This window comes from Notolabrus celidotus, chromosome 10 (assembly GCF_009762535.1).
Source record: "Notolabrus celidotus isolate fNotCel1 chromosome 10, fNotCel1.pri, whole genome shotgun sequence".
Taxonomy (NCBI): Eukaryota; Metazoa; Chordata; class Actinopteri; order Labriformes; family Labridae; genus Notolabrus; species Notolabrus celidotus.
In genome coordinates this window covers 25,888,365-25,909,267 of record NC_048281.1, presented here as the reverse complement: position 1 = coordinate 25,909,267, position 20,903 = coordinate 25,888,365, and the positions used below count along the sequence as shown (strand labels likewise).

The 20,903-nt window shown below is 41.2% G+C and overlaps 1 protein-coding gene across 2 annotated transcripts in view; it reads left to right on the top strand.

The window, feature by feature from the left end:
- The window catches only part of il1rapl1a (interleukin 1 receptor accessory protein-like 1a), a 479,938-nt gene that overhangs the window by 217,350 nt on the left and 241,685 nt on the right, over positions 1 to 20,903 (top strand). For both annotated transcript variants that reach the window (XM_034693769.1, XM_034693768.1), the window contains one exon: positions 14,774 to 14,875. In XM_034693769.1, the coding sequence (XP_034549660.1) occupies positions 14,794 to 14,875 (82 nt within the window). In that variant the 5' untranslated portion in view covers positions 14,774 to 14,793. The remainder of the gene's footprint in view (positions 1 to 14,773; positions 14,876 to 20,903) is intronic.

Genomic DNA, 20,903 nt, shown 5'->3' with positions numbered 1-20,903 from the left:
ACACACGTCTCTTTTGTCTGCATGTTTGTGCAAAGAAGAACAAAATCTATATGTGTGCATTGTTTATTGTAGTTCAGCTCTATATTGTGCTTTGTCCTCATGGGGACTTTAATTAAAGATTCAGTTTTGAGCCCCTTAGCGGCACACGGTGGAGTGTACAGGAGGGTCTGGTGAGACAAATAGGTGAGTGTTTCGGAGACACGGGAGACCGTTGAAGGTCAGACGGCCGTGCTTCAGAAGTTTTTCACACACAGTGGAGCAGAAGTGATACGGGTGTTGTAAATAAGAGCAACAGATAAGCACATAGTGAATAAAACATTTCCCCATCCTCCCTCCATCCACTCATCCGCTCCTCTGTCCCCAGTGAGTGGAGATACCACCAGCTCAATAAGGCCTTGTCTGTCTAATAGGGCTTTCACACACCTACCGTTGCTTTCTTTGTGCGTTTGGGACTTCTGGTTGGCTGTAGCTATTGTTCTGCAACACCCACAAGGTCCTCTCATTGGTCCAGCTGCTGATGAAGCTCATATATCTTTTCTGCCAAATCCAGCAGCATCCTGCGCTCTTTGTGGGCAGAAAGTAGAGAAGATTTTTTTTTCCACCTCACTGCAACTCTGTGACAGGTTTACTCTCTCGCTTTGGTAAGTTGCCATGCTCTGTGTTTGTGGTGAGTGCCTCAGCTTTTTCTCCGATTGGATTGTATGGAGTGTGCTAGTGTTAAAATTTGGTCCAGCAGAAGTTGATAGAAATATATCTTTGTACATATCTTCAAAATGATTTATGGGAGGCTTTAATATAGCACAGCTCCAGAGAGTTCAGTGCATAAAGATATTTTTGCTGTTATTTTTTATGCAAACTCCTCTGCTCACTTTCTCGTCAGCAGAGGAAACATTTCCTGAAGTTTTATAGAGTTGGAAGAAGTGATCCATCACTCGGAGTCAATTGTCACAAAGTTTTATCACGGAGATCATAAAGTTTTACACGCTAAGTTCCAGACATTTGATGTGCTGTTGGAAAGTGTTGTGAAAGCTGTGACGAGACAACAGTTGGTGTCCAACTTTTGCTTCCTCATTCGTGGTATCAGCGTCTTTTCTCGAAGAATTACATCTTTAATGATGTTTTTTTTTAACCTTTCCTTTTAAAGCACAGCACTACAGTCTGCAGAGACTTAAACAGAGGAACAACTTGTGTTCACAGTCAAATGAATGAGGGTTATTGTCCAGGTATGCTGTCACAAATGTGACCTATGGGTTACATTTTTATCTCCAGGGAAGGTATGAGTAAACATCAGCAGCTGGTGAGCCAAAAATGATTTAGGTTGCAGATCTGACTGGCATCTGTTGCATACAGAACGTTAAAAATTCAAATAAGCAGTGTGCTGGTAGTGTGATAAATTACCTTACAGTATTCAGACAGAGGTGTCTCTGTTGGAGAATAACGGTCTAATGCTTGTACAGCTCAGGAGAACATTTTCTAAGGAATTCAGTAATTATATAGGGCTACAACAAGATGTTCAAAAAGCCAATGTATGGCTTTCCCCAAAAATTGCATGAAAATAGGTTTCTGAAGGCAGGGCAACTTGACTTATTTATCAAGCAGAGGCTGATCCAGGAGGTGGCCATATCCTGCTCTCCACAAAGAGAGAGAGAGAGAGAGAGAGAAAAAAAGGCAAAATATGGTTGGCTACCTCTGTGGTCCACTCAAAAACCCTGAACCATGACTGGCTACTTGGTCTAGTCCAGGGGTTCCCAAACTTTTCAGCCCACGACCCCCAAAATATAGATGCCAAAGACTTGCGACCCCCACTGTCCCTCAAAGTGATTTAATGTGGCTTCATTTAGCTGGTCTGCAGAAAATTAGCCTACCTATATGAGCATGTGTCTGTGTTTCCTGTGCTGTTATGAATTAACTTACTGCTTCTGATGCTTTTGATAATTAACTGTTCACTAACCCTAAACTTAGGAGTCATCTGGAGAAAAGAAAGGCAGAAAACTCATTATATTTTCTATTTTCAAGGTTTTATTTCAAGTTTATCTAATATTTTTGTCCATAATTTTTTACAGTTTATGGGTAAAATGTACTATTTTTAGATAACTTTAAAAAAAAAAACATTATGGAAGTCATCTCACGACCCCCCATTTGTGTCTCGCGACCCCCCCAGGGGGTCCCAACCCACACTTTGGGAACCCCTGGTCTAGTCAGAGGTGGGGCTTGTATAAAAATCAGCTATAAAGTTGTCTTGCATTGAATTGTCACATCTTCTCCTTTGTTAATAATTTATAACTTTGGAGGTCGTCTGTTTTTTTTAGTGCTTGAAGAATTTACATAAGAATATTTAAATGTTGCCGCTTTGTGTGTTACTTTTTATAATTAAAGGGTTTACAGAAGCATCTGTCATATACTTTAATGTAGTTAAAGTAGACATGATTAGACAGAAAGGGTTAAACATGTGTTTCATTCATGTTCCTGAGAATATAGTTAAATCAATCAATCAATTAATCAATCTTTATTTATACAGAGCCAAATCACAACAAACATAATCTCGAGATGCTTTTACAAACAGAGCAGGCCTCGACAGTACTGCCATGGGCAGAGCACTTTGCAGCATTTAGCAAGTTGCAGTTTCAAGGAAAAACCTCCCTGTAAGGGGCAGAAACCTCGAGCAGAACCAGACTCATGTGGGACAGCAATCTGCCTGGACTAAGTTGGGGTTGGAAAGAGGGATAGAAGAGATGAAGAGAGAGAGAGATGATAGTGGTGAGACGGATTGTAGTAGATGTAGCTGCTGGAGACCGGAACGTCATACTTCATGCTGTCCCTGCAAAAACCAGTGCCCCAGTTTGGCTATCCCTGTCAGATAGGTCTAACTGTGTCCCTGATCTCAAGGAAACCCAAAGAGCTTTACAAGGAACATAAAAATGATAAGACTGCATGGAATAATCTAAAGTGATATCAAACAGGCAAGGTATGCTGAAGAGAAACAAATAAAGCCCAATGTGTTATTTGTGATCTTTATCATCTGATGCAACACAATATCCTTTGCTTAAGATACTGACAAAAGTTACAAATTGATATCTCAGCATGTGTCTCTGTTTTTAATAGAGCTATCTTTCTTATCTTTTGTAACCTCCCTTAACCCTGCCTTCTTTCCGCCACTTTCCCCTCCAATTCTTCCTGTTCTCTCTATTCCCAGCCTGTCCCCAGTCAAGCAGAGAATCGATTTTTAAACAGGCGAGGCTCTGGGGACCGAGCAGGGAACCATTATTGGCCTCATTTAGGCTCCATCGCCACCACGATGGCTCCTCTAGACAATAGGATAGACTCTGTCATAGATACCAAAGTGTAAACGCACATTCCAGCCGAAAACTGCTCAGGCCAGCATTTCCTGTCTTCAGGGAGCACCGTTTTAAGAAACCGCTGTCGGTTTGAGAGGATGGACCGCAGAGCCCCTCCGCACAGCGCTAATACAGGCACATCCAGCACATTTCACAGCCGTGGGCGAGATAGGAAAGGAAGATAGCCAATGCACAGACTTTCTTTCCATGCTATTTAGTGCATGCCACCTTTCAGTTTGTCATCCCCACCATTGCTTTTGTTCAGTCTGCAACATATGGCAATGTGCTTCCACTGTAAACAGCTTCTGCTGATTCCCCATCAGGGGATTGCGCTCCTCTATAGCAGGTATACGTCTGTCAGGCAGCTCAAGCGTGCAAAGCCAATCACAGTCTGCTCTCTCTTTCCAGGATTGAGTGGTTTCAGGAATGCTTGTGCTGAAGTTTATCCAAGACAGTAGAGAGCATCTTTTTGTGATCAAACTAATCTGATGAAGGTGTAAGAGCCACTTCAGGGTTGCATTATAGGGCTCCTGAGAGCACAGATTTCCCCTCAGGCGCGCTGTTTGTTTCTAAATATGTGTTCACGAAGAGACAATAATTCTTATCTGCAACTCTGATGCTATCCTGAAACAAATGTGGGAGTCTGGTAGGTAGCTAGTGTGTGTTTGCATGAGAGGAAACAGAATGTGATGCAGCAGAGCTCATGCAGGAGCAGCCTGGAGGTGCAGAAGGGAAACACGCACCCATAGTTTAAACCTGCAAACAGAGGGCTTGTTTGTGGGTGAAGATGCCCCACATGTATAACATTTAAACATGGATTTATGAGGTCTGCAGAATGAAGCAGTTAGGCACTGAGGAAACTATATTGGCATTGCACTGAACACTTGGATGCCCTCTAATAGCAGCTGTCAATATCAGACTGCAATTTGGCAAATAAAGGACATTGTGTTCTACACTTGAAAGAATAAGAATCTATTGAAAGAAATCAATAACCATTTGGTGGGATTTTTATTTACGTAAATAGATAAGGGGAAACACTTTAGCAAATCTGCAACAATAGCCGACTGTGTGGCTCGGCTGAGTGATTCACCACAGAAGGGCAGCTTATTTTATGGAAATGACTGAGCTTTGTCCTCCCACATGCATGTAGTGGGAGGTTGTTTCAGGCCGCTTGAAGACTAAAAAAGGAAAGAGATGGGGAGAAAGATTAGAATACATTACATCCTGTATATGATGACATGTCGATAAACTGCTACCACTACACATTGTGATAGTATTGAGGATGATAATCAGACGTTTTTATGTAGGGCATCTCTTATCGTCAGTAGTGCTTTGTGCAGTGACCATTTAAAAAAAAAAAACGTTCAAAGACTGCTTCTTCTGTCGGCAGTTTTGAATTGTGTTTCACATTGATTTTCAAGACTTTACTCTTCAATGCAGATGATATTGAGAATGTTAAGTTGGGGTATATTCCAAGTAGAGATAGACCAATATGTTTTTTTTCAGGGCTGATACCGATACCGATTATTAGTAGTCAAGGAGGCCGATAACCGATATTTGGAGCCGATATTCATTTGCAGTAAAAGGGGAAATATTGGCGTCAAAATTTTGAATAATACAAACTCCAACACTTAACTTCGTTTAAATGCCTTTAAGCATATGTTTATTAAACAGCTTTTCAGATCTGCAACATGTTAAAGTTTTTTTTTATCTTAGACAGTGGACATCTTTATTTTAAAAGGAGCTCCCAGGATCAGCAGCATGTCTTATAAAGTTAAATGAAAACTTAAACAAATAAATAGCTCCTTAAAGTGTTCTACAGTAAATAACGTTTTCCAAAATGTCAATATAACTGAAATGTTAATCTTTCACTTATCTTTGTTTTATGGGGGTATTTCAGGTTTTTAAAGTGGGGTTGTATGAGTTTTAAATCACTATTAATTGTAGGGGCCACAACGGATGCTGCTCAGTTCGTCCCCTGTGATGAGAAACTGCAGGGAGAAATGGAACACAAGCTAGGCTACTGTTTCTGCAGATGGTGTAATTTCTGCCACGTGATTTAGTTAATTTTGAGCCAAAATAACCTAGTTTTAAATTGATCTCTTATCCGCCGTCAGATTTTTAAAAAAGGCAGACGCCGATATGCGCCAAAATGCTGAATTTCAGCGCCGATAATCGGCCTATCCCTAATTCCAAGACTGGTTGATGCCACACAAAAGGTAGAGCCGTCATGAATGACTGTGATGCCGTGACACATGGGCAAAACGCTGCAGAACGAATACTGGAGATAATCACAGCCATGCTGATATTCAGTACAACATCGCTGCTTGGAGTGTGATGTTGTTCATACGTATAGATGTACAGTGGTACCCAACAGAGATAGCTGTAGCAACATTCAGATGACTGTTTTTGGTTTACTTACTCAAGCACTAGCTTCTGTGACAACATTTTTCCACAGATGGACTGGAACTGGAATGACACTGTTACTGAGCAACACAAAACAACAATCTCTGAACACTTTCTACTCAACTTACCATGTGCACTTTTTTCCCCAGTAGATTTATGGTGCATTTTTTACTTTATTGAATCTGACAGCTGAAGAGAGACATGAAATGTGTAGTGCAGGAAGTGGGTGAAGACATCCAGCAAAGGGTTGTGGCCATGAGTTGAACCAGTGACCACTGTAACAAAGACTACGTACTCCGTACATGGGGTGCACTGACACTGCTAACCCAACATTACCCCTATTTAGCTCGTAGACTTATCTCTGTATTTCCACATATTGTGCAACCAGTGAAATAAGACTGCTCTCACAGTTGCCTTTGTACACTGTGATCCAGATATACCAGCCTATCAATCGAGACAAAGACTGTTGGCTGTAACATTAATTAGTTGTGCTCAGAACACCTGAGGCAAAGTGATACATGTAGTTAAAAGTCCCATTTATTATGCTTTTTTTTAATCAGAAATAATGGAACACCTTGGTAACCAATCAAATTACAAGTTCAGAACTTAATGTTCTCTGATAAGACTCAGACTCAGCAACGGAAGCTGCTTCAAAGCAGTTTGTTTTCAAGTCATGCCTTTTATTTAAGAATGATCGTTATAACTCTGCTTGGACTATGTTTGACAGTAATAAGTCCTAGACTGGGCAATGTGGAACTCTCATTGTTCAAGTAAACTGATTACAACACACAACCAAAGCTCACAACCAACGCTCAGAGCGCTTTGAGTGGTCAGTAAGACTAGAAAAGCGCTATATAAGTTCATTTACCATTTACAAAGTATGAGCTCAGGGTTAAGACAGGGTTCTACACCAATCAGCCATAACACAATGACTATCCTTACAGTCTAATGTATTACAATACACTAGCTCTACCATAAATTATCTTACACAGCGTCTGTATTTTCAGTTTTTGTTTTCACGGTCAGGAAGATAATAATTTAACTGCTGTATTTATTGTTGCCTTCTTGGTAGACGGTGTTGGTTTACTGGAGTACATTTTATTTAAAGGTGTTCCTGATCATTTTGGCCACTTTATTAGAACCCATGAGGGGTGCCATGCTGCTTTCAGACCCTGTTTTAGACCCACATTTAGAAATGTTAACCTATTGACAGGAATAAAAGCCCTGAGGGTGGGAAATTGGTTTATGGCTCTGCTTTCACTTTGCAAGACCATGCTGTCAGTAGACCAACATTTCTGACAAGCCAGAAATTCATCAGAGTTATGAAACTAGGGAGATAGAGTGGTTGATGATATGTGAGAAAGGGATGCCAGTTGTACTTTAACCTGGGCCACCCACTTCGAGTGGTATAGATTCTGTACATGGGGTGCGGGATTTAACAATTGAGCTAATCTGGCACCGCGGCTGCTTGAGTGCAAATGCTATTGTTATACTACAATGTAATGACACTATACAGAAAGACTCTTAGCAGTTCTGTCTTGAATTTCCGCCATTGTTTCTTATGAGCAATTATGTTACATACATTCCAGGTATACATTCAGGTCTCATTTATATTTATTGTTATGTTATGTTATATTATGTTATTAAAGAACAATAACAAAAGGAAGGAAAGGGAGATAAGTGTGAACAGAGTCAATAGATATTCAGTAATTAAATTGGTACTAAAGTGGTAGAAACATGTATTGTGTTAAATGAAGAGAAAATTGGTATTTATATGCACTTATTTTCCATTATAATGAAGATAAAAACAAGCTAAAATAAAAATACACAAATAAATAAAAAAAACTAAAAGACAAATAAATGAATCAATTAGAAAATAATAATAATGTAACTCTCATATGATGACTGTCTGATGAACAGTCCAACACTAGTGTAGCAAACATACCTTAGCATACATTTGAAACTTAGTTATTATTATTTAAATTACATTTTTCAAAGTGAAATGTTGAGGTTATATGAGATATTTCATTTAAAATGATCCAATCACACAAAAATGTTGTGTCAAAGTGAATTAATAAGAAAGCTTAGAATACCTACGGTTTGTTTACCGGCTTGTTTGTCCTTGTATTGGTGTGTATGCATGTGTGTGTGTGTGTGTTTGACACTGTTTTTAGTCTATCTGTGTGTCGGCGCTGCTCTGACTGCCCTCAGTGCGATGTGTACACTAAATGGGTGAGGAGAGGGTTGGCCCCTGCTCTCCATCAAAGGCTGGTATTGACTGGAAGCATGAGAGGGTCTCTGCAGCCAGTCATCCTTGGACAGCTGACAATGGGCCTGGGCGCAGAGGGGGATATAGCTGAAAGCAATCAACAACTGCTGGAGGAAAATGCTTCACTGGTTGGTGGAATGTGTCTGAACTCGGACCTCCCTCACAACAGACCGCAAGCTCTTCTCTTGACCGATCATGTGTACATGGATTCAGCTGGCCTTGAAGGTCTTTTAATTAATTACGCACACGGTGTTGCGTTGCATGTGCTCTAATGTGCTTTTTTTAAAAGGCATGTACAGTATATATGTGTGTGTTTGCAGAACAGTAGGGGTACGGATTGGCTTAAGGTTGGTGTGGTAATTAATCTCACTCAGTGAAGAGGTGCATGTTGGGACTGAGGCAGGGCATAGCTCAGCGCACCTTGCTCGTTAACTCTAACCACCTATGGCCAGCCTCCGGAGATTAACGAGGGCTGCCCATGGTCAAACGCGGTCAAATGTGTGTTTTAACGAATGCTCACTCAGCCTACCAGCAAGCGTATTTTTTTTTTATTCCGAGGCCGTGATTCTGCTGCAGAATAATGCTCCTGGGACCTGACTCACACTGTGACACATCTGCCACACAGCAGAGAAGACAAACACACACACTTACACACGTGCATGTGCGTGAACACGTGCCACATGGCTCAGACGCAGGAGCAGGTAGACATACAGGAAGCAGAGCTGCTGTGTGCAATCCCAGCATAGGTCTGTTTGACACAGTGACACACAGAAAACCCAATGACTCATTCACTTGTTGTGTGTGTGTGTGTGTCTGCTTGTGTTTGTGTGTCCCCTCTCTGTCTGTGTACTATTATCCTTGTCTGTCTCTTTGTCCCTCCATGCCAGTGTGGCATTTGATGTTTGCACAGCTAAAACTACAAATTAGAAGCAAATAACAGTAAATGTACATCACACCCACCTCTGAATAAGTCGAACGTTTCTCTTCAACTTCAACATTCAACACTAACACCATATCATTCCTCAGTTTGCATCTGTTGAAGTGTATCTTCAAAGGTTACCCTTTTCAGTCAGCGACTCCTACAGCGTATAAATAATGTAAAACTTCATAGAATGTAAAAGAGGCTGCTATAGCGTTCATACATATTCTCGTCTCATGACACCGGGGTTATGATCTGAATGCAGCTGAAGGAAATGTTTTCAACCTGCAGAATACTCATTTCATATTCAGCGGTTATTACTCATACAATATTTATCAAAAACCACAACAGCTCGTGTAATGTGTATTGTAGACAAAGGTTAATTCATTGTGTTTACAGCTGTGCACATTCATTACCTCTGTGCACACATGAAACAAGAAAAACACAAGATAGCATGCTGATTTTTTAAATTAACATGCATCCTGTCTCTGAGACAACTGGAAGATGCTTTGGATGAATTATTTTCAGATGCACAATTTCACCGTCTGCATTTCTGGTCCTGTCGGGGGGCACAGAGCCACGTCTTGTAAATGCTATGAAGATGTACTTTACCTAAGACCACAGAGCAGGCAGCCTTCAAATTGGATTAAATCCGTAAATCACATGATCAATCATCCACAGTTCGCCGTGCCAAGATGGCGGAGGTTTCTCCTTCTGTGCCTTAAGATGGCACGGCTGCATACTTAAGCAACACACAGAGCTGGAGAGTGCTTGTGGTTTAAGGTTCTGCTTGTAATTTGTGAATCTGTGTGTCCTGTTCCCTCTCTGGAGATAAAACAATTAGAAAATGAGAGCCACAGTGCACAAACACACACACACACACACACATTCACATGCACACAGCAGACAGACTGTGCAAGCAACAAATAGCATGAGGTGATAATTGAATTGGGGAAACATTAAGGGAAGATGGGGAAAGATATACAGCTCTCCTGGGAGATACAGTCCCATAACAATGGCAGCACACAGGAAATTCCTCTGCTACTTTGTCAGGGCGAGTCGGCACGCAGTGCAGGGCCATGCCCCTCGTTTTCTGGTAAAAAGCAGTAGGCAAACACTACTTGTGCCACTGAGTGTGATGATGTGTGCATGCTTCATGCATCGCTGGAGCATGGATATCACGCCATGCCTCTGTGTGTGCCTCCTCAAACACACCTGCTCCTGACGCCTCGGAGGAAAAAGCTTGGCAGTAGTTAGCAGCACGAGCGAAGCCAGGATGATGTAGAACAAGATGTACAAAATGTATGTGCGCTACTTTTTTTTTTACATCTGTACAATACTTTTGTTAAAAAGTTATCCTTACTAGGATTCATTGTACTCATCAGGCATGTGTCTGGTTTTGCTTTTAGAGGCTTTAGGGAGATGCTTTCAATGAGAAATTGCAGCTCAGCGTCATGGAGTTTTCCCATGTTGCCCTGGAAACAAATTCTGTAAGTTGTATTCACACACCTTCAAACAGGGCCAGTTTAGCTTCAAATGAGTCACTCACTAATATAATTTTATCTTGTTCCTCTGAAATAAATTTGTTCATACTTTTTCCCAATCTGGCCATCTGTAGAGAACCCTGAGAAGTCCGTCACACCACTCAGCCAATCAGATTCCAGCCTCAGAAGTTGCTCTTTTAAAGACTTTTGTGCCAAAGTTTCATTTGATTTGTGAATGGAGGGGAATGGAGGGGGAGTGTTAAGGGAGCAGAGTTGAGGTGAAGGGAGACGAGGCATGTATGTGGGGGTCTTTGCAAGGGGGCACAATGCCCCACTGTTTCAAAGGATGGCAGGATGGTGATGTCATTGCTGGCAGGACTCACGGCCCACTGAGCCTGTGAAGGCGTGACATGATTGGGACAAAGAGGAGCGGTGCTGCTGTTGTTCTATCGAATCAGGCTGTGATGGGCCACGGCTCTCCATCCTGCAGCTGCAGAATCAAACTGCCAATCATTCAGTTATGTTAAGTGAATCAAGTTGTATCAGCCCTGTGGAATTAAATCATCTCCTTTTGACATTTTGACTTTATGGGACAGCTTTAAGCGTAGAGGTTTTGGAAGTCTTTTCCAAATTTGACGTCAAATCTTAACCACCAGGCAACTGGACGCCTCCAAAATTGAATGATCTGAATCACTTGGAGTGGTAATTTCATTTGATGTTGTTGTTTTATTCACAAAGCTCTTTGTTGCAGTTTGAACTACACTCAATAAACTCTGCGGCGATGGAAAATTGAAAACCATGCAGCTATAATGGTGTTACTGTCTGCCTTCTTTTTACTCTCTCTCCTCTGCTTCTCTGTGTGTGGTTATGGTCTCAGCGGCCCTAGTTTTCTTGATTTTTCCATTTTAAACTCTTGTCATTGTGTATTTGGGAGCGGCGATTCCCTCCTTTATGCTTGTCTTGTTAAATTTCAGAGAAAGTAATGCAACGATGGCCGCAGGAAGTGTTTATATTTAAAGAGGGATATGGTCATTAGGATGGAGGGCTCTGAAAATCTGAACCGACCTCTTAAGAATGTGAAGCTTTGAGGGTGTTTCTGGTTGGTGTTTTGTGTGTGAACATAGCTGTAAAGTTGCGGTGGTGTGACAGCTGCAGCCAAAAAAACGCACAATTACAACTGGCCAGCTTATCGGCTCGTGTTTTTAGAGGCCTTTTAGCCGAACAAAAGAAGAGCCAATCCTTTAGCTGTGGCATTTGCCAGAGTGTTATTGGCAAAGCGATGTTTATCGACTGAATGTTGTTGCCTCGTAGAATGTGATCAAGGGGGAGAAAAAGGCTTCTTTTTAGAGCAGGCCTCTGCAAGTAACGTGTAAACACACACTGAGAGAGGCTCCTTTCATTAGCTATGCTAATCTGGAGTGCACATGACTTGCTGCAGACACCAGGGTCCCTCCTGGCTTGGGCTCTCTGTGCCGTTGGTTTCCGTCTCCAAAGACCAGGGTCTGTGTCTTCTCCTTTCTGGATCATTGGGTTAATTTGCTGTGTGCTGTGTTCTCCTTTGCCTGTGGTTACAGTGACAAAAACATGGATTTAGCTACCAGTGTATGAGCTCTTTTCCTCCAATCACAACTTTATGTTGAGTTGTCTGGTACCTCTGACACATACAACCAACCTGACTGACTGCTGGAACATGCATTGGGTTTTATGGATGAGAGTATGACAAGAGCTTGGTACTACACAGATTTGCATTGTAAATATGCACCTATTGACAGCAGCAAGCTAACTTGGCTTGGTTAATAAAAAGGAGACAGGTGGAAACAGCTAGCTCTTCAAAGGTAATAAAATCTGCCTACCAGATCTCTCTAATTAGTATGTAATATGTAATATGCTAATATGCTTAGTAAGAGTGTGTTGCCTGAAAGCTACTACAGTTATGTGCCAATTTTTTTTTGGCCAAGGCACAAACAACAAGCAGAAACTCAAGAAAGTTACTGGTCCAAACCAATAAATGTGGTTAATTTTTTCAGAGGTCTTAGCTTTCAATGGTGGTGGTATTTTGACTTTTCACCCTCAGATGGATCAGGGCTAGCTGTTTCCCCTGGTGTCAGTTTTTATGCTAATGCAGCATTCACAATGGGCATACAATGTTTGTCTTAGCTTAGGTTAGTTAGGCAGTGCCACATTAAAGTCGTAGAACCCAGAGTGAACATGTGAACAAATTTACCATGCAACGTCCATGCAGTTCACAAGCTGCAGTTCCCATGAAGCAGCATGAGTGTCTACAAAGAAAAAAGAAAAAGTTGTGTCCACCTTGCTAGTCTTTGTACTCACTTAAGATGACCGTCTGTTGTCACTTTAGCAAAGAAAGAAGTCAGATAGTGTCCATTGTATTTCACTAGTATCAACCGAGTCACTAGCTTAGCGTTAGCTTTCTGTAGGAGCTAATGTTATAGTACTCAAGACCGGTATTGGTCTTGAGGCCGCTTATTTCAGGTCTTGGTCTTGTCTCAGAATCGAAAGCATTTTTACTCGGTCTTGTCTTGGTCTCGGACTGGGCGGACTCTGTATTTTATATCAAGACCGGTCGAGACCACCACTGATGCACTCTGTGTCTCTGCCATTACTGTGATAAGAGAAAAAAGCGAAACTTAAGGAGTCCAAAGTCTCAGCACGTCAAAAGAGAGGCAACAAAGACAAAACCAAACCTTGTTTGTTGCAGTCAATTGTATTTAAAGCAAACGTAAATAAAATAAACAGAAGTGTTTTATTTTATTAACTCTCATAATGATTTTTCATTGATATATATTGTCTTGGTCTTACCTCAGTCTTGGTCTTGACTCAGTCTTGATCCCAAAATGTCTTGGTCTTGTCTTGGTCTTGGTGCACTCTGGTCTCAGACGTGTCTTGGTCTCGGTTAATGTGGTCTTGACTACAACACTAGTAGGATCAGTCTTTGGTGAGGAAAAAAAACAGTACTGCATGGAAACACATGTAGCTATCTTAATCCCTTGCAACACTCACAGCCACACTGCCAACAGTGTAACACTGCAATTTTGGGTGTATATGACTCTGGTTGTTAGTCCAACACTATGGTATTTAGGCGTTAACTAACAAGTCATACATCAAACTGAAAATACTCTTGGGATGTGGGTGGAACATATTTCAGTGTCCATCCTAGCCATAAAACAACAACTACTGAACACTGAAACTGTGATACATCACTTCACTGAAGTAAACAATATCAACCAGTAGTAACCTTAAAGGCACAGCGCACTATGTCGAATAGTATTCTACAAAGCTAATGAACATGGTACAATCAAATGTTTAACCTTAACATAAGAAAAGTAGGAATCTACAAACTAAACTTCCAGAAATATATCACATCTTTATTTTAAGCTTAGTTAAACTAAGCTAAGCTAGGCTGAAAAAAGCTGCTACCATTAGCCTGTAGACAGATTAATTAAAATAGTGTCAAACTTTCCTGCTAATTCTTGGCAACAAACAAAATAATTGTATTTGCTAAAATGTTAAACTTGTCATTAAATTTCTCAACTATTTAAAACTCAAATCAACTCTCACATTATTTGTTTCATGTTTTGTCGTAAACGTTTTAATTACAGTCACATGATTAATATTGAAGAAGTTCTGCCATCGGTTATCACTCCGTGTTAACTTTGATGAGTGTACTTCTTTTTTCATTTAACATAAAATTGATACAGCAGCAGCGGCTCTACTTCAGGAGCTGGCTATTAGAGGATAATTACTACATGTTAGATTATGTCATTTACTCAGAGAAGATGAGGAGTGAGAACGAGGCACCTCCATCAATTAATATGATGTATGAGTCGATAAGGGATATGGGTGGGATATTTGCCGCATCTCTACGAGTCATGAGGTGATAATTTGAAACTTCCTTCAAGGTCCCCTCCTACTTTTTAATGAAGCTGGCGATTAAAAGTGGTGTTTCTTACACATGTAATTATTTCTTTATTGATTTGTCAGCATCACAGGGAATGGTTTCTCGTGAAATATATCCTCGCTGTGATAACACGTCTCAACTGCAATCATGAGAGAAAATCATTACAAGAAAGATCCCCTGGGGGTATAAGCAAAATGGTATGCTGATGTGACTGACCAACTCTGCATCTTTTTGTGTATGTGTGCAAATTTGTCAAGTAATATGTTTTCTTGCTTACTGCAGTGTTTGGGCTTTTGTAAAGCATCCTCCACACTGGCACTTACTTTTGTCTTGTAGAAACAATGAGGTACTTGATCTCCTGTTCAGGCAGTGACTGATTATTCCTTTTCTGTTTCTCTCTCTCTCCTGCCATCCCTCCTTCTCCTTTCTCTTCTTCCTCAGGCTGTGAGGACGGGGGGAAGATGAGACCTCCCAGCCCTCTGCTGATCCTGCTGTACATCACGCTGTCCAAGAGTGTAAAGGTGGTCTCCAAGAGAGGCTCAGGTATTTAATGCACTGTCTTCAACTCTACTTCCACTCCGAGGCCTGTGCATGCCCTCCTTGTGCTTTTACCTTTAAATAACTTCTCTTTGTAGGCGGTTGAGTAGGTTCCAGTTTTCTACTTGCATTTTATGGTAGCTGCCAACCATCAGTGGCTGAGGTCGTTGTTGACGTGATTTGGAGGCTTGTGGTAAATTTGACTGATTCAGATGAATAATTGTTCATGTTTAATGAACTTTTGTATTTGTAGACCAGAAGTAAACCTGATGATCATAGCTATAGTTTTGTTTAGTAACGAATAGGGATGACCACAATTAATCGATTATCGATTCATTGATTGTTAAGAAATTACTCGAAACACACACTTTTGTTTTTAATTTTCTGTCACGTGGAACGGACAACATGTGGTCTCACATTACTCTCAGCTATCAGGGAGGTGTTTTAAGTTTAAAGCATGTTTCGATGTGAATCAGCTGTTAAAGGTGTTACGCACAGCGGAGATGCTCAGCTGGCGGCTGTGCCCTAGGTCTCCACGTGTGCTTTTTTAAAGAGGATCAATACAAAACTGATGCCAACAACGACACAGACACGAAGGTTGACAACTTTAAACAGGACATTTCCCCACATTTGGATACGAAGCCAACATACAGGTGGGAAATTCTGGTACGCCATGTTTGCAGACCAGCAACATCAGAGCCGTCTGAGCTTTTCTGACAATGGACTGATTATGACCTGGGTTGCGCTCCTGGCTGACACCTGACCGAATACACATGTTTATTTTTCTCAATAAGAATGAGTAGACAGAAAACTGGACACCGTGAGTCTGAAGTAATGTTCTGTTAGTATTATGAGCCTTCACTTTATAAGACTATGTCGGCATAGAATATTTTTATGAGTCTGGTCGTTGATATTCTGCGTGTCAAACATGTACCTGCATTCAATACCGTCAGTTAAATGCATTTTGTTGCTGTAGAAAATATAATTTAGGGGAGAAAAAAACGTATTTGGCATTGTTTTTTTTTGTCTTTTTATATATATATTTTGGGGCTTTTTGCCTTTTATAGGACAGCTGAAGAGAGACAGGAAATGTGGGGAGCAGAGAGCGGGGGAAGACATGCAGATAATGGTTGCAGCCGGGATTTGAACCGGCGACCCCTGCAATGAGGACTGTAGCCTCTGTATGTGGGGCGCTTAGACCGCTAGGCCACCAGTGCCTCTTGGCATTGTTTTTGACGTAAGAATGATAATGTTGTTTTTTTTTGATTAATCGATAATTGATTGTTAACATTTCCAAAAATCGATCACGGAAAATACTTAAAATGTACATCCCTAGTAATAAGTCTTCAGGTGCTTCCTGGAAACCCAGGCATCTCACTTTAAAACCATTGTTCAAACAGATGATAGGCAGGTAATCACATAGGAGCCTGCCCTTCCCACACCTGTGTAAGAATGACTCAAGCAGGAAAATGGAAAATATGTTGAGCAATTAAGACATAAGTGCAGCATTACAGCATGTAAGGTGAAAAGCATGCCGATTAATGAAACGTTATGCATTGTAAGTATTAGAATTAGACCTACCTCAATCTGAAAAGAGTGACAGACACCAAATGATCCAATTGCTCAGTGACAGGGTCACCGAGGGTTACTGTGAAACTCATTTTAGCTTTAAATGCCAGCAAATTGAGCATCAATTGTGAACAATGCAAAGGTCAAAAGAGAAAATGGAGAGCAAAAAGATTGAGGGAAGAAAGTTTTCATGACAGGAATACATAGGGACTCAGGCTGTCAGTTCAAACACTGAACAGACAAGCTGCCATTACTCAGAAAAGTAGGTCTAATGTGCTTCATTGTGGTTTTTGTACTTAGTATTCATGCTTCCTTAATACTTACTGTCAGCGTTAAAAAAAATAACCAGATTGATGGATATAAAAATTTTAGATACACTTCTTTCATTCATCTCTTATCCATGTTTACAAGAGTGTGCACACTGGGTATTTGTATTTACTCTCTTGCATGCTGATTTTCTGATATACATGTGTCGGCGTGAGTTTGGTTGCACCGCAGACAGGACTAGACATGTCTAAAGGTTTCATGTGGAAGAGAGAACATTCAGTAGATTCATGCAGACACAAAGAGCAGGAGAGCAGCTTGTGTATGGATAATGTGCACAAGCCTTTCCCTCTGGGGAAAGGTAGAAGGGTTTCCAGTGTGGGGGCCTCAGAATCCTCATCTCTGCTTTTTTTTTGTGGATGATGTGGCTCTATTGGCTTCTTCAGACTTGGACTAGCAGTCACTGGAGCGGTTTGCAGCTAAGTGTGAAGCTGTTACGACTAGGGTCAGCACCTCTAAGACCAAGGCCTAGGTTCTTTGCAGGAAGACGGCAGATTGCTTCCTCTAGAGAAGAGTTCAAGTATCTCAGGGAGTTGTTCATGAGTGAGGGTGAATTGGATTGTGAGATTGACAGCATCAGCAGTCCGTGAACGTTGCACCTGACCGCTGTGATGTAGAGGGAGCTGAGCATGGAGTTTACGCTTGTGATTTACCAGTTTATTGATGTATCAACCCTCATCTATGATCGTGACCGTTGGGAAGTGACAAAAAGAATGAGATTGCACATACAAGCTGCTCCTCTGAAAGGGAGGCTGGGCTCTTTAGCGATAGGGTTTGGAGCCAAGAAGGTCTATACTCATCTGCATAGAAATGAGCCAATTCAGGTAGATTGGGCACATACAACGACATGTGGATGTATGGATGGTGCTTGAGCCAGCAAGAAGCTTGTCAGTGACATCAACTGCAGACCCACTTACCCAAAGACTTACTGTACTTAGGGACTGGGTTTAGCAGTGAGACAGCTTTAAGAAGTTAGAAGCTCACAGGCCTGAAATTAGCACAGGCAGCACTATCTGATTTTAAACATTGTTGAAGTATTTGAAGGTCTGGTTGCTAAGTACTGAAGTAAAACTACTGTGTTAGGAACTTACATGATTTTACTCGAGAGGCCTTTGAAAGTTTCAAAACTACACTCCAAACTATGAAGTGTCCTGTACCTATTTCAGCAAGATCATAAGTTTGATCCCTGATACTATGACAGCTTCACACACTCTATTCAAATAGTGTTTTGCAGGTTGCATGAAGCAGTGCAAAGCAGATTTAACTAAGTGGATGATACCACATTAGCTCTCTCCATATGCCTGAAGATCAGTGTGACAGGTCGATGTGATAAACTGATGTAAGACTTGAATAATCGATTTGTCTCGTTTTTTCGTTACAGCGTTTGCCTTGTTGCCCTACTTATGTTGGATGTTGTGTGGGTCTGTTGTTGATGTGTGATAGATACTGTTGTTGGGGTTTCATGTTCGGTTATGAGACGGGGTAGTGTAGAGTTTTGGATTTTTGGGTTTGAGTTTTCGGGCTGCACGGTGGTGCAGTGGGTAGCGCTGGTGCCTCACAGCTAGAAGGTTCCTGGTTCGAATCCCCGGCCGGGTGGGTGCCTTTTTGTGTGGAGTTTGCGTGTTCTCCCCGTGCATGCGTGGGTTCTCTCCGGGTTCTCCGGCTTCCTCCCACAATCCAAAAACATGCTCAGGTTGATTGATCACTCTAAATTGACCGTAGGTGTGAGTGTGTGCATGAATGGTTGTCTGTCTCTCTGTGTTAGCCCTGTGATAGGTTGGCGACCTGTCCAGGGTGTACCCTGCCTTCCGCCTGAAGCCAGCTGGGATAGGCTCCAGTCCCCCGTGACCCCTAACGGGATAAGCGGTCAAGATAATGGATGGATGGATGGATGGAGGGTTCCAGTTTGATTGCTCTGCAATCTTTTGGTAGTGCCTCGGGGATCCAACAAGGAGACCGCTAGCTGAAAAGTCTCAGCTAGCTTGATCGGACCGTGGTATCTGTCACTGTTTGGAGCCGAGCCATGGCGGCTTGAGCAACTGATTTTGTGTTATGTGAATGTAACTGTGCTTTGAATTGAATGTCTTTGTTTGCTCTCTTGAAGAAAATGGTAACACACAATACAGCGAGTGAAGACAGCGGCATCTGTGTGGTTTCCTTCGCTTTTATATAACAACATTATTTTCCTCTTTTAAATGGGTACAACATCAGCACTGTTGAGATCGATTCAGTGAGTTTGATGTTGACATAAAAAAAGGATGGATTTATGGAGCCTCTGTTATAGAATCCAAACATTTGGCAGTTAAAATGTGTGACCTTGATAGTCCACAAGTTTATGAGTCCACTAGTTTTCAGCCTGCAGGTGCCATTAAAAGACTAGTTATGTAAAGAGCTGATGTAAATCTCTGTTGTTAAATCCCCAAATTGTATCCACAGGAATAATATTTAAAGTTGCTTAACTTATTTTCTTTTAAAGAATAAACTAATACAGATGGTGTCATGGAGATAGATGCCTCATGCTCAACTATAAGTAATAGTTAAGCTATATAATTAGCTATAATTAGATAAAATAAATGGTTTGTCACAAGTCTAACCTTCTGTCAGTGAGATCAGCCTATTGACCTAAACAAGCCCAGAAGTCTTCTTCAGCGGATCAATGAACTAGATTGATTCTGCAGTTTTGTAGTCTAATTTCTATTGCATAGTTATTATCTATCTAAGTTACAATATGTGAGACACTTAAGTCATTAAATTGTCATAACAAGCCTTTTATCTTATGGTTATAGAATACAGTCACGTAATAAGAGACTCATTTACTGGAATGTAACTTGATCTTTGTCCAACTATTGAGCTGTCCTTAATAGGTAATTGACTGCTGTTATGTGTCTAATTAGGTTTTTGTACAGTCAGAGCTGTGTCATTATGGCGTATTGTGGGACATTACACAAGGTACGTGGATTCTTGTGTGCATGATGTGATTATGCGTGTACCTACACATACATGAGTACCTCTGTGGTGGTCTGCAGAGGAGATCTCCATATAGATCTGAGACAGGACAGCACTCAGATCAATCAAGGGGCTCCTCTGGGTCCTCCGGTCACATATCGATAACTGTGGAGTCAATATTACCTCCTAACTGAGGGGTCAAGAGGTGATGGAGTGTCGCAGGGCAGTTTGGCTACTTAATGGCACTTTGAAAGGCCTGAACGTCTGCCTGGAAGATTATAAATGGAGTCGGGGAGAAAATCAGACAAGCTCACATTAAACTGGTAATCTGGGACAAAGACACCATGGCTGTCTCATGCCTTTCCTTCCTTTCTTTATATCTTCTTTCCTCCTTTCCTTCATTCCTTCTTACTTTATTTTTTCTTCCTTATTTCTTTCTTTCTTCCTTCCTTCCTACCATCTACCTTCCTTCCTTCCTTCCCTTCTTTCCTCCTTTCCTTCCTTCCTACCTTCGACTTTATCTCCTTCCTTTCTTTCTTCCTTGCTTCCTTTCTTTCTTCTTTCCTCCTTTCCTTCTTTTCTTTCCTCTTTCCTATGTTTTTTCTTCCTTCCTTCTTTCTTTCTTTCTTTTTTTCTTCTTCCTTATTTCTGTTTTCCTTCCTTCCTACCTTCCCTGCTTATTTCCTTCCTTCTTTCTTTCCTTCCTTTTTTCCTTATTACCATCCTTCTTTGCATACTCCTTCCTTACCTCCTTCCTTCCCATCTTCCCTCCTCCCTCCCTCCCTCCCTTTCTTTCTTTCTTTCTTTCTTTCTTTCTTTCTTTCTTTCTTTCTTTCTTTCTTTCTTTCTTTCTTTCTTTCTTTCTTTCTTTCTTTCTTTCTTTCTTTCATTCATTTTTCTTCCTTATTTCTTTCTTCCTTCCTAGCTTCCCTCCTTCCTTCATTTCTTTCTTTCCTTCCTTCTTTCTTTCCTTCTTTCCTTTTTCCCGTCCTTCTTTGCATACTCCTTCCTTACCTCCTTCCTTCCCATCTTCCCTCCTCCCTCCCTCCCTCCCTCCCTTTCTTTCTTTCTTTCTTTCTTTCTTTCTTTCTTTCTTTCTTTCTTTCTTTCTTTCTTTCTTTCTTTCTTTCTTTCTTTCTTTCTTTCATTCATTTTTCTTCCTTATTTCTTTCTTCCTTCCTAGCTTCCCTCCTTC